Genomic DNA, 14,705 nt, shown 5'->3' with positions numbered 1-14,705 from the left:
CCTACCATCCGAATGTCGCAGCAGAAATCGAGACTCTTCAGACCAGGCAACGTTTTTCCAATCTTCTATTGTCCAATTTTGGTGAGCCTGTGCAATTGTAGCCTCAGTTTCCTGTTCTTAGCTGACAGGAGTGGCACCCGGTGTGGTCTTCTGCTGCTGTAGCCCATCTGCCTCAAGGTTCGACGTGTTGTGCGTTCAGAGATGCTCTTCTACATACCTCGGTTGTAATGAGTGGTTATTTGAGTTATTGTTGCCTTTCTATCAGCTCGAACCAGTCTGGCCATTCTCCTCTGGCATCAATGAGGCATTTTCGCCCACAGAACTGCTGCTCACTGGATATTTTCTCTTTTTCGGACCATTCTCTGTAAACCCTAGAGATGGTTGTGCGTGAAAATCCCAGTAGATCAGCAGTTTCTGAAATACTCAGACCAGCCCATCTGGCACCAACAACCATGCCACGTTCAAAGTCACTTAAATCACCTTTCTTCCCCATTCTGATGCTCGGTTTGAACTGCAGAAGATCGTCTTGACCATGCCTAAATGCATTGAGTTGCTGCCATGTGATTGGCTGATTAGAAATTTGCATTAACGAGCAGTTGGACAGGTGTACCTAATAAAGTGGCCGGTGAGTGTATATATATATGGCGCAGTGATTAGCGCGGTCGCCTCACAGCGAAAGGGTCCTGGGTTCAAGCCCCGGGGTAGTCCAACCTTGGGGGTCGTCCTCTGTGTGGAGCTTGCATGTTCTCCCCGTGTCTGCATAGGTTTCCTCCCACAGTCCAAAGACGTAGGTCAGGTGAACTGTCTGTACTGAATTGTCCCTAGGTGTGAATGTGTGTGCGTGTTGGCCCTGTGATGGCCTTGCGGCCTATCCAGCGTGTCTCCCCGCCTGCTGCCCAATTACTGCTGGGATAGGCTCCAGCATCTCCACAACCCTGAGAGCAGGACAAGCGGTTTGGATAATGAATAGACATACAAATGTCAGTTTATGGCATTAGTTTTTATTAGCTACCATTAGTATTGTCTTGACGCATGCTCAATAATCAGGTAAGAAAATCAAATAAGGTTGAATCAGTTCCATCTGGATACGTTTATCCAGATGAACTTATTCAACCTTCTTTGACATTGGTATTGATCTCAAAGGATAGCTGACTATTAGAAATAAACACAGGCCTTACTTTTATACAGATGGCGACAGATTAGCCCCCCCACACACATGCATACATCCTTGATAGCGAGGAATGCTGGTTTGAACGGGGAGTCAGAGACCATCAATGTGAAGAAGGAACGACTGGGGGGGGGGGGGCACTAAGAGTACATATGTCGCCATCTTACACTGCGTTGATTACAACTATTCCCCAATCCTCTGTGAATAGTACACATTGCCGTTGTAACTCTAGTTAATGCTCACGGCAGTTTGCATTATGAAACTGATTGTTTTCGGTCGTTATGCCACCATATCGTTTATAAGGGTGGGATAACTGCAGTCAGTTTAGACTGAAGAGGTCACTTAGATGAGTGATTAAATGCATCTGTCAAACGTGTCCAGATGAACTGATTCAACTTTCTTTGATTTTCTTAGCTGAATTATTTCTTTGATCCCCATCTTAAATTCAGTGTAAAAACAAATTCTCAGTCTTACACAGTAAACAACCATATTGGTTTATATCAATGGTTTTTAAAGTGTACTTCTGTCTGAACCCAGCAGCAGTAAGACAATGTATATTCAAAATTGGGATTTTCTTGGACCGGGCCCGCCTTTGCGCCAAGCAATCCATGGTAGGGTTAAAAAGAGTAAACAATGTGTGTTTTCCCAAGAGTGTATTTTAAACTTTACTTGACAGGTCAGGTTAAGCCCTTCAGCATGGTGTTGGGAAGCAGCAAGGCGGCTGCCCACTGCTCCTAGCTACACATCTAAGATGGGTTAAATGCAGAGTGAATTTCATTGTTAAGTATGTACAAATGACAAATCAAGTGTATTCTGTATTCTATTCAGCATTGTGCACCAATGGGTTGTGTACATTTTCACGGTCTTCATTCTGTGTTAAAAGATAACAGATGTGTTCAACTTTCTTTTAGTTCAGAAACATGCACAAATAGGCATTGACCTATACACTAATTCTTAACGACTTATTGATTTATGTGGTAATTTGTATTGGGAGGGTTCAAAATTAACATTTTCAAACTCTTTATGGTTGCAACACTTTTAAAATGGGGGAGGGCTCTGGTGACTTGATGTTCTCTGATGGGAGGCTCACTATTTTATACTTTGAAAACACCTGATTTATGCAATTCAGCTGCAGTTTAGTTTAACAAGTTATTGGATAAAAAAAACAAATATAAAAGGATAATGTAGATTTTGGAGATGAAATCACATGAAACTCATGACTGCACAGAAATTAACACAATGTACATTTCATTTACACAAGAAATACAGTTGGAGAAACAATCACATGGGGGCATGGTGGCCCAGTGGTTAGTGCTGTTGCCTCACAGCAAGAAGGTCCTGGGGTCGTCCTCTGTGTGGAGTTTGTATGTTCTCCCCGTGTCTGCAGTGGGTTTTCTCCGGGTGCTCTGGTTTCCCCCACCATCAAAAAGAAACATGCATGTTAGGGTTAATACTCCTGTCTGTTCCCCTGACCAAGGCAATGGGAAAAGAACTGGAGTTGGTCCCAAGGCGCAGCATGAAGGTGGCAGTCCACTGCTCCGAGCTACACAGATCACAGCTAGGATGGGTTAATTTGCAGGACCTGAATTTCCCCAAGGGGATTAATAAAGGAAACTTCATTTCCTCAAGTCTTGACAAAAGCCAGCATGAAGGGGATGCCTTGGGAGAATGCTGAATGCTTTACACGTCTATTTACACTCTCCCAGTCACCGACTCACTGGCAATAGCGTACGTCAGATTCTTGTAAATTTTGGGAGAGAAGTAGCTCAAAGTTGAATGAATCAATCAGCTTTGTAAATAAGGAGCAATTCTTGACCTCTTCTACCAACATGTCTGTAAGCAAAGCAGTCATTTACTCCTGAGGAGCTACTTAGTAGAAGAAAGAGCCACTTTATTTTGTCATTGTAGGTTACAATGAATTTGTTCTCAGCATTTAACCCATGCAATGATATAGGAGCAGTGGGCAGCGCAAGCAGTGGACAGGTGCAGCACCCGGGGATCAACTCCAGTTCTTCTTTCCATTGCCTTGGTCGGGGGCACAAACGGGAGCATTAACCCTAACATGCATGTCTTTTTGATGGTGGGAGGAAACCCACGCATACACAGGGAGAACATACAAATTCCACACAGAAAGGACCTGGGATGGCCTGGGTTCAAATCCAGGACCTTCTTGCTGTGAGGCAACAGTGCTAACCACTGGGCTGCCCATAGGCCAGTAGCCAAAGACAGACAAATGGCAGCTGAACTGGACAGCTCCCAGGTGTGGACTGATGCATAACAGTGAAGCCTGGGTTTGTTAAGCAAGGGTACTTAGAAAAAAAAAAAAGTGTCCGACAGTCCTGTTTGTGACACACCCTGGGCGTGTCTATATTAACATGTCCTCATTCCTGATGAATTCTCCTAAGTCTGCCTGGTGAAACACAACAATAGACATGGGGTCCATACGTCGACACTCCTGGGTAGACTTTGCTGCCACTCCAAAGCCCTGGGGGGGAGAAGAAATCTATCAGGGGCAAAGTGAAGTGATGCAAAAGAAAATTTTTGCTCCCTTCAATTTAATAAAACCAGTGTTTTGAAAAACTTGTCTCACAAATTGGAAGACTTCCCTCCACTCTATCTAGGCCTTGATTTTATAAAAGGATAGTGGTGTCACCTAGTGTGCAAAAAGAAACTGGTTCTGATGGGCCAAAGATATTTTATGATTCAATGTTCAAATTTTATAAAGCAAGTGGTAACCCTCAACACAGGTATCAGTGTCAACATGATCAACATATAAGATGAAATGAGTACTTGGATCAAGTGAACAGAATTTTTTTTCTATAAAAATTGTTGCAATAATTTACCAATAGATTGTCCCACTGTGAATAATGACAATAACTTTCTGTCCACAGTGATACCATTTAACTGACATAAGTTGCTGACTATAGATGTTGCCTAAACATTGAGGGAACCAATGTCTTACATGGGATTTTTCATTCCCAAAAGGAAAAAGGAAGCGGTCACTGCAGGACTGTTTGGCAGAGCTGAATTCTCACTGTAGGGTATTCTTGGCAAGTTGCAGGACTTACCAGGGGAACATCTGCCATGGAATAGACCACGACTCCTTGGTATTGCATTGTGTTCTCTGTGATTCTTCCAAGGCCAGATTTCAGCACATGGTTCCCATAAAGAAAGGACTGCTCCGCTCCAGGTTTCACCCACACCTTGAACTGAATATTTTTTAAGGAAATTTCAGCTTCTGCATAGGTTACCAAATGATTCTATGAAAAAATGACTCATGCATAGATTAATGAATAGGGTCACTTTATTAAAAAAAAAAAGAAAAAAGACATTTGAAATTGTATCGTCAAAAATGTCTAATGCTTAAGGATTGAGAAACTTGCCACTCTGATTAATCTTTTCACTTAAACAGCTTAATGGGGCAAACGTTTTAAGCCTTCAAAACCCATGATATCTCCATTTCAAAAAAGACTCGCAGTATAGTTGCATATTTTAATGAGTTATATTAAAAAAAAGCTGCAAATTTTTATCAAGATAAAATAACTATTTTGCACTTCTGCAAATACATTTTTCTTGCTAAAATTGCCCGTCTCTGAAGTTGGTTACTTTAACTAACCATGGGACCACTGAGCTCCAGGACTTCCTCTCAGATGCATAAGTTTACAGATGGTTGGTCATCCGTAAACTGCTATCAACAGTAAATACATAACAGTTGCGATGTACCTTGTCAGTGCTAAAAAAAAAAAAAAGTACCAAATAAATTGATTTTGCTCCAATTAAAACATTCTGAATAAACAAATGAATGTGTTTGGAGTCAGTGGCGTGCTCAGTCCTCTCTGTAGTTAAGTAATATATTTTTGTTGGGTGCTCTTTGGTCCAAGGTTAGTAGTTTCAGATGAGAAAAAGAGAACAAATCTCTCTGACCAAGGCACTCCGTGTAATTAAAATGTCTTTATTGGAACTTGGACATATCCAAAAAGGACCTAAAAATGCCCACGCGTAGCGGCTCGGGCCTTCTTCAGGGCATAGTGAGACAAAACAGGAGTGAATGGTTTTTGTGCAGGCACAGAGCACAGGTGGTAGTCGCTTGATTGGATCTGAAGCAGCCAATTGCTAAGACCCGCCACTCACACAGATCCTAGAGCGCAGTCACGTGCCAAACACAGTTCTTTGTAAAAAGAAAACAAAAACACAGATTAAATGTACACACACCCACAACTATAGCACAATAAAGGTACATGTTCACAGTGACTCGGAAAGACAGTAGACTATAAATTAGACATTTTTATAAAAAAGGCCTATAGTCTATCTCCTCGTTCAAACCGGGATATTCCATTGCCTCAACATTCCAGATCCAAAAAGTTTCCTGCTGCAGCAACTTTTTCAATCTATCCCCCCCACGTACAGATTTCTTTATCATCTCAATACCCTGGACTCTTAAGGATGAAGGGTCGCTATGGTGTATTTCTCTAGTGTTTGGCCATTGGATAATCTTCATTGTTGATCCTTATTGCATATGTGTTCAGAAAAACGTTCTTTTAATTTCCTCTTTGTCCTACCTACGTAAAAGCACCCACATGGGCACTGTAGGCGATATACAACAAACTCAAAATTACAATTAATAAAGCCATTGGTTTTGTATTCTTTTTGGGTTTTCAGGTCAAGGAATGTCTTGCACTGAATGACACCCACACAGTGTTTACATGACCCGCACTTATAAGTTCCCCAAAGGTCTTTATGCAACCATGTTTTTTCTTTTGAGCCTGCCGGGTAACTCCTGACAAGTTTGTCTTTTATAGAAGGTGCTTTTCTGAACACTGTCATAGGTGGATTTGGGAAAATTTCCTTTAGAAGAGGATCACTATTAATCATTTTCCAATTGGACCTGATTATTTGTTTCATCCTGGAGGCACAGCGGCTGTATTGTGTGATGAAGCATGGTCTGGGATTGTTTTTAACCATATTAGTTTTTTTATTTTTTGTTAAGAGGTCAGACCGATTTTGGAACTGGGCTTTTTTTACTGCATCATCAATCAAAATTGGGGAATAACCCCTTTCACAAAATCTCAATTTCATGTCTTTGGCCTGTTTTTCAAAATCTGAATCATTGCTGCAAATGCGTTTCAAACGCTGAAACTGTCCAAAGGGAATGTTGTCTTTAAGTCCCTTGGCATGGAAACTGTCAGATCTGAGTAAAGTGTTCCTGTCTGTACCAATGGGTTTATTAATTGTAATTTTGAGTTTGTTGTATATCGCCTACAGTGCCCATGTGGGTGCTTTTACATAGATAGGACAAAGAGGAAATTAAAAGAACGTTTTTCTGAACACAAATATGCAATAAGGATCAACAATGAAGATTATCCAATGGCCAAACACTATAGAGAAATACACCATAGCGACCCTTCATCCTTAAGAGTCCAGGGTATTGAGATGATAAAGAAATCTGTACGTGGGGGGGATAGATTGAAAAAGTTGCTGCAGCAGGAAACTTTTTGGATCTGGAATTTTAAGGCAATGGAATATCCCGGTTTGAACGAGGAGATAGACTATAGGCCTTTTTTATAAAAATGTCTAATTTATAGTCTACTGTCTTTCCGAGTCACTGTGAACATGTACCTTTATTGTGCTATAGTTGTGGGTGTGTGTACATTTAATCTGTGTTTTTGTTTTCTTTTTACAAAACTGTTTGGCACGTGACTGCGCTCTAGGATCTGTGTGAGGGACGGGTCTTAGCAATTGGCTGCTTCAGATCCAATCAAGCAACTACCACCTGTGCTCTGTGCCTGCACAAAAACCATTCACTCCTGTTTTGTCTCACTATGCCCTGAAGAAGGCCCGAGCCGCTACGCGTGGGCATTTTTAGGTCCTTTTTGGATATGTCCAAGTTCCAATAAAGACATTTTAATTACACGGAGTGCCTTGGTCAGAGAGATTTGTTCTCTTTTTCTCATCTGAAACAAATGAATGTGTTACTGTACGGTGTGTGTCCATTTTTCAAAAAGGAGCTGTATCGTGGTTTTTGAACGTTTTTAATTACCCCATCTATCTTGAAAGACTGACAAGATTCAACAAAGTGACTAGATTCTACATGGCCCCAGACAATGACCTCTGTGAAGTTGGCACACCATGTAATCAGAACATGAATAAAAATATAATTAGTTTGTGCTGATTTGTGCCGCAAAAACTATCGTTTGTGCTGTAATGGTTTTTAAGATATTAAGCATTGTATTTTATAGGCTGACGTCATCCTGCACCCCATTATCGTCCAAATCATTCAAAACTGGTCTCATTTGTTTGTGCTCAGTTTGTGCAGTTAAAAGAGACATTTGTGCTCTTTTAAGTATTTCAGAAATAAAATTTCTGTGGCGAGCCCGCGTGGAAGAATGAGTAGAGAGGCAGAGATCTGCCCCTGCGCTCCCCCAGCACAGAGCCGCCAACAGTTAGAGCGACCGCCTCCCCCGGGCGGTCACTATAGTATTTTGCTAAAGGAATGACATAATTCTGAACCCCATTATCATAAAAATCAACCCAAACTAGTGTCGTTCGTTTCCGCTCAATTTGTGCCCGTTTGTGCAATTATATGTGCTCTCTGGAGAAATATGTTTTTTTTCTACTGACCACACTTAACCTAATCCACTTAAATGATTAAATAATCATTTGAAATGGTATAGTTTTTTTCATGTCATGTTTATTTTAAGAGAACAGTTAGCAAATTTAACATTTCCTCAGGGCAACAGAAGACTGAGGGTTAGTGATGTGGTAACCTCACAGCAACAGCAGTAAAAAGTAAAAAACAAATCAATGTCGTAAAATAGCTGCAAATTCATCCCTCAACAAAAGGCTTCACAAAATGATTATGCAATGTCCTTGTTTCAGGACCATTCCACATGTTCACCGGCAATAGAATATAGCCTGTTTGTTCAAAACTATTTACAAAAGTTTCCTGTTGTGTAAGTCAGATTATGATTAGGACATGTAACCTTCCTCTGTGAAAAACACAGCATGGGGTTGTATTTTGTCTTTTCGGGGCTGTTGTGACCTGAAAAGAAAGGCCATATTTCTCCCAGATCAAGGAACATCTTTTGCAGTAGGCCATGTAGTGACCAATCGCATCCCTCGATGGCCCTGATATCAATGCAACAATTCCTTGTTGTGTGAATGATTCTTTGTTTAGTTGCAAGTTGACTGGAAATTCAGATAATGGATGATTAGTGTCCGCACCCGTTTCTATGCACAGTAGTCCAGTAGTGTAGCTGTGTGTGACTGAGCCGTGGCAGAGCAATTTCAATGATGAAAGGTCACATTTCAAGGTATCTGGGCTCTCATCAGGTTACTTCAATGGCCTCAAACATGTGGCTGGATTGAGTAGTAGTCCATCTCCCAGTGCAGCTTGTGGCCGACCCATTCCTGCTGCTTATAAAATGTTAACGTTGACAGGAAGGAGAGATTTCCCTTGAATGTCCTATGCTTCGGCAACAGTGTGGGGAGGAGCACTGATTCTTACTTGTCACACTAGCAACTTGCGTCATAGTTGTGATGATGTGAGCTATGTTACATTCCGCATTCACTTGATCCAAGGGTTAACCCTTAGATGCATAATAGGGTCAAAAATGACCCGGTGAGGTCGTTTTCTTGCAAAACCTTCGGAATGAAAAATTGTCATTTCATATTCCAGCTATTCCTCAAAAAAACATGTTTTTGATATGCCATTTAAATTTTTAACTTACCTTTTATACATTTTAATAAACTGTAGTTTTTGTATTACTTCCCCAAGCTTCTACATATAAGACGGTCAAAAATGACCAGCATGCATTTCCTATGGAATGTCATGGGAACCTTTGATTCTTGTCAACTGTGGCTGTCAGGAATATATTCACTGTGGACCACACAGACTATATCAGAAGTGTCACCCCTCAGGAAGATTATTTTACACAGCAAGATCTGATATTATTATATCAGATCTTGGTATTATCTTAATTTTTTACCTCAGAAATTGATGTCAAATTGATATATTTCAACAACATACTTGCACATTCATGTGTGTCATTCATGACTATTGTGTGAAAGAGTATGTGTTATATATCAACAAATTAGCCTATTTTATAGTTAGCTAACACTAGCTAGCTAACTACACTAGTTAACATTATTTGTGTGTGTGTTGAAAACAACAGTTTTCACCAAATTCATCCCTTGGTAGATTGCTCTCTCCGGTCATTGTATGTTCATCTTCTGATATTTCAAGGACCTCCTGATGCTGTTTCCCATGGCCTGATGTGAATTCCTCCACTTTTAAAATCTTTTGGTTTTTTTTTTTCAGTGTGTGCTGAAATTTTCATAGGTGCAGAGGACAGCTTCATCTTGCCTTCAATATGCCGTAGGTGACGGACAATGAAGCGGTCTACATGGATTGGCAAATTATCATGCTTGAAGAGACCACGTTTGATATTACTGAATTTTGCCTCAACACTGGCAGAACTGGCTGTAAGGTTTTCACTTTTAAAGTGAAGTACCATTATGCCTGTCCAAATAGGCAGGTAGCATGCCATTCGTGTGATATGAGGGACAAGCTTGAGAAGAAAGCCTAAACTGTCTCGATCACCATCATCCACTGTAAGCTTTTTGCTGTCACGACAGACCTCCATCACCCATTGCTTCAGTTCTGTTTGGCATACAGGACCAGCCTCTTTAAAATCGACCTCTTCCATGTCATTGCCTTTTATGGATGGAAGTGGGACACATCCTTCTGAAATTATTTTTAGTTGCTTCTTGCAAGTCTCAGAGGCTACTGGCATGCCTCTGTCATCATTCCTCTCAGATTCACTAAAAGCAACAATCACAACTGAACGTATCGGCTCCCTTGAATCTTCTAGGGTCACTGATTGTATAAGTTGTGCCATGCACCTGAGGTAGAAGTCCCTCACTCGATTGCCCTTTTTCCAGAGAGAGTCCCACTGACCAATCAGCTTAATACGATGTGCAACATCAATCCTAATAAAACAAGGTGATAGTTTGGATGGTGCATTTCCTGTGAGCACCCCAAAGCATTCATTAATTTAAGCCCTCTAGTCAGCGTGTGGGGTGAAAGCCTTGACAAGTCCCCCCACAACGCAAGTGAGAAATCACACACTGCTTCTTTTGGTTATACCAGCACCTCCTCGCTGCCATTCAGACAGCCATTTTCCAATGACGTTAATGTCTCAGAGATTATCTGCACCACTGGAATATGAATTGCTGTTTCGGCTCTTGAGGACAGAACTCCCTGGTATAAAAAATGTGCCCAGATATTGCAATAGGTCTTATTTTGTTTTGTTTTTTTGACAACCATGCCTGTAGCATCAACACTCAAAGTAGAGCCTCTGTTTGTAGATTGTGCTTTGTAAACCTGCATCTGGGAGGGGGTCCAGTAATGACAAAAAAATGTATCAAGGCCAATATCATGTATGCTACCATTGTGTGGCACACTATATTTCAATAACAAAGTAAAAGAATGGGGCCCTTGTCTCCTAGTCACGTATCTTTTGTTTGGCTTTTCTTAATGTCAAATTTGGTAGGTGGCTTGGTTCTGGATCACCAACATCCATGAGTTTGTGAGCTTCAGCAGCCTGCCATACGTGTGGCTGTTTTCGACCTTCCCAGAGTTGCTCAGACACACGTGCACTCACATCTCCAGATAATCTTTGTTTATATTTTCCAGTGTGGAGACTGTCATCAATATTTTGGATTTTGCATTTAAGAACCACTGATTGATCGAGCTCTGGTATCTCATCTGTAGTAATGGACAGTGTTGCATTGCACTCACTGCAGTTACCTACAGTGTCAAGAGAGTTTGAGGCACCATTTGGATGCACCTTTGCCCTCCGAAATCTTAACATGCATTGAGATTTCACCTTTTCCCATATTTCCTCATTCTGGATGGACATGAGTCCCTGTGCCACATTTTAATATACCTCACTTCACCCAAGTCTTCCATCAGGATGCCCCTAATAGAGTTTCGGTTGTGCATGTTTGTTTAAAAACATGGAGCGGTACTCCACATGCACATTTTAACATAGTGTACTGTCTTTCATGGGACTTTGAATATTTATCGCTGTAAAGGATTTCCTCATTCCAGATTTCTGTCCATCTTTTGAAAGAAAGTGCTAGTTCAAAGTTCAGGTCATACCTATTCTGCCTACACTGCACTGAGGGATGAACATTAGCCTGTCATTGTCAGGGCTGTCACTATATGTACACCTTTTGTTTATCATCAGAAAGCATTTGTTTATCATCATTTTAGCCCAGGTATGTCCACCCTTTTTCTGAGGTATACTATACACTGGCCTTTAACAACATCTTCCCTAGCAAATAAGATGATTTTCACGATATCGTAATGACAAGCTGGCTTCCTTGGCATCTGATCAAAATAAGAAATATTTGCTAATTACTCAACAAATGTAAAAATTACTTAATGAGCCTGAACCTCCTGCTCACAGAGCATGCTCTAACCACAAAGCTACGTGTATGCTTAAATAGACGTATGTCCTGTGCTGGCAAGCAAGATTATTTGACTCAATTTCTAGAGTCAATGCAGTCATTCTCTTTAATAATGCCGCCATTCAAAAATTTTGATTAATTCATTAGTCATTCAGCATAAACACAAAAGCAAGTGACAAATTCATTTTCGTTGCAATCAGTCTTGCTAATCATGTAAATAGTGCCCGATTTGTTTATAATTTTAAGTTTGGAATATAAGTACATGTTTGTTCCCCAGAACCTACTGGAGAACTGAACACACAAAGTCTAAATGTACCTTTTAATCTTTATTTCTGTTGGTGTAGCAGATAGGAATTTAAAAATAATTCAATTTTTCAGAAAACCTAATTTCATTCCTTTCATCAGAGTTATGTAATTGCACTCCTCGTATTCTATTTTCATAACATATGATTTCATTGTTATTTTGGCCATGTTGCTAAGGTTATTGGTATAAGGTTAGTGTAATTAGTGCAAATAGGTAATGCGGGTTCTTGTCTGGGTTAATTCTGTGTCGATCGATTGGTAATGCCTCAAGGCTCGGTAGAGAGAATTGCACTCCTATCCATCACTCAATACAGACGAGAGATGTGTGCTGGTTTCTTCATCCCTCTCCCCCCACTATTTCCCCTGTTTAAAGGCATAACACGGGCACAAATTGAGCGCAAATGAACGACACCAGTTTGGGATGATTTTGACGACAATGGGTTTCAGAATTGTGTCATTCCAAATGTTGGCGACTCTGTGCTGGGGGAGCACAGGGGTAGATCTCTGCCTCTCAACTCATTCTTCCACACCGGCTCACCACAAAAATGTTTTATTTCTTAAACACTAAAAGAACACGTTTCTTTTAGCGGCACAAACAAACGAGACCCGTTTTGAACAATTTGGATGATAATGGGGTACAGGATAACGTCACTCCTTTGGCAAATGTCGTTTTATATCTAAAATACCAAAAGAGCACAAATGTTACTTTTAACGATACAAACAGGCACAAACCGAGCACAAACAAACAAGACCAGCTTTGAACGACTTGGACAATAACGGGGTGCAGGATGTCGTCACATCCTATAAAATATGCTTAATATCTCAAAAACCGTTACAGCACAAACGATAGTTTGTGGCATAAATGCAGCACTAACGAATGATAATATTTTTATTGATGTTCTGATTACATGGGGTGTCAACTTCACAGAGGTCAAGTCAATTTAATGTGTATAGAGGTCAGACAATGTCTTAATAAGGTCTAGGTTCAAAAATAGGGAACCAATCCTTGGGTACCCAATTATTTTCAGATGGAATGCGTGGCCATGGCAGTATATCTTTGATGGTGTGAGCTAATAACTGATACATCTCTGCTGTATCACTTTGTGGCAACCTCGTACTCTGCTGTTAGCATAGAGTTCGTCTTTTTTCATAAATCTCTTGTGCCATCCCCTTACCATCTTAAGCATATATATTACTGTATGATGGGATAGACAGCGGACTTGTTTGGCATGTAACTGACCATAGCGTCAAAGGGGGAGGGGAGCATCAAAAACCCTGGAACAAGTGCCCCCTGGATATTATGCTTGTTTCCAAATAAACAAAATAAGCCTGTTTGAATGTACTCGTGATTTACTTTACAGTGTACAAAAGGCCAACTTTAAGATTTATAAATACCTTCTGAAAACAGATGTGTTGTATGACCTCCATTGTAGCTTCTCAAATGTTTAATAAGTAAAGGTGCAGTACTTCAACTTTACCTTAGCGTAGGGGGCCAGGAAGTCCAGAGCCGTGATGTGCAAGCGGAATTTCTGCGTCTTTGTGAACTTTCCAAAGCAGGTGCCAACAGACACAAGCTTGTCACGGGCGATACTTGTAGCCACCTTAAGGATTTTCTCACTGTGAGGTGAACACAGTTATGACAAAGTGAGATGCCGTTCGTTTTTTAAGCGTTCCGATTGATACTGCTGCCGTCTTTTGTGATACTACTGATACGTGGACGTTAAAATAGTCTTACGTTACCTCATATAGTACACACGGTCTTTCTGAAGCCTGAAACAGTAGGTACCATCTGGTCGATCCACAAGAAGTTTGATGTTTTCGCCTATGCTGTTGGGAGACGCATGGATCAGAGACAGGCTAACAAATTAGCTAATGCTAGCTTTGCTACTACTAAATGTCTTCACGTGATTTGAAACAGGCCAGGGCTAAGACGTCGGTGTTCACTTACTATTTAGAAAGTTTCTCAAACATAGTTTTCGTCTCCTCGTCTGTCAATGGCCTCATCCTGAGCGTTATAGAGGCAGCGTCAAAGTCTTCAGCTGATAAATCCTCTCGTGCAGACTTGAAACGTGGGTTAAATCGGAAGTCGTAGAGGTCGAAAACGGATATGGGATGCGCAACGTATACAGCGGATGGCGTGGATTTTGAGCGGCTGTGGGGGAAGGAGAGGAGGTCGTTAACTTTATTTTTTTTTAGAAATTGGATTGACTACTATCATATGGGTTAAACAATTATTTATAGTCATGCAGAATTTATGAGTCATTTTGATGTTCCAATCACGTGTATAGAATTTCAAACTAATTAAGTCCATTCCTGAAGGAGCGATTGCTCTCTGCACACACCATAGATTAACCTGGAGTATTGTTGTGATGAATACAACAATACTCCAGGTTAATCTATGGAAGACTTCTTATCAATTTTATTGGAAGGTGTTGATATCCGAAGCAAAAAATGCAATAACAACTATGTTAGATTAATCTGTAAGAATGTTATTACACCTCCTGTGGTAATGTTTTGGAATTCCACTGTGGAACATATAAATTGGAAAAATGTCTGGAGTCAGTGTCATAAATACTAAATAACTAATAAGATCAAAGAAGTTACATTCAAATTATCCATAGAGTTTACCCTGTGAAAAGTTTTATTGCAAGTAGATTTAAAATGATAATTCACTGCACTGCTGTAGTAGGAAGAAAATTCAGAGAGAATTGACAGAACTAGATGCAGCAAGGACATTTCAGGGTGTTGAGTTTCTGGAGGT

At 40.6% G+C, this 14,705-nt stretch overlaps 1 protein-coding gene across 1 annotated transcript; it reads right to left on the bottom strand.

Annotated features, from left to right (window-relative positions):
- Positions 1-992: 992 nt before the first annotated feature.
- nip7 (NIP7 nucleolar pre-rRNA processing protein) lies at positions 993-14,020 on the bottom strand. Its single transcript, XM_056278563.1, has 5 exons — positions 13,893-14,020; positions 13,685-13,771; positions 13,423-13,561; positions 4,237-4,377; positions 993-3,653 (listed from the first exon to the last, which is right to left on the bottom strand). Exons 1-5 carry the CDS (start codon positions 13,946-13,948, stop codon positions 3,534-3,536), a joined length of 543 nt encoding a protein of 180 aa, XP_056134538.1. The 5' UTR covers positions 13,949-14,020; the 3' UTR covers positions 993-3,533.
- Positions 14,021-14,705: the final 685 nt, after the last annotated feature.

Source organism: Lampris incognitus, chromosome 4, assembly GCF_029633865.1.
Source record: "Lampris incognitus isolate fLamInc1 chromosome 4, fLamInc1.hap2, whole genome shotgun sequence".
Lineage (NCBI taxonomy): Eukaryota > Metazoa > Chordata > Actinopteri > Lampriformes > Lampridae > Lampris > Lampris incognitus.
This window is presented reverse-complemented; position numbering and strand designations above follow the sequence as displayed.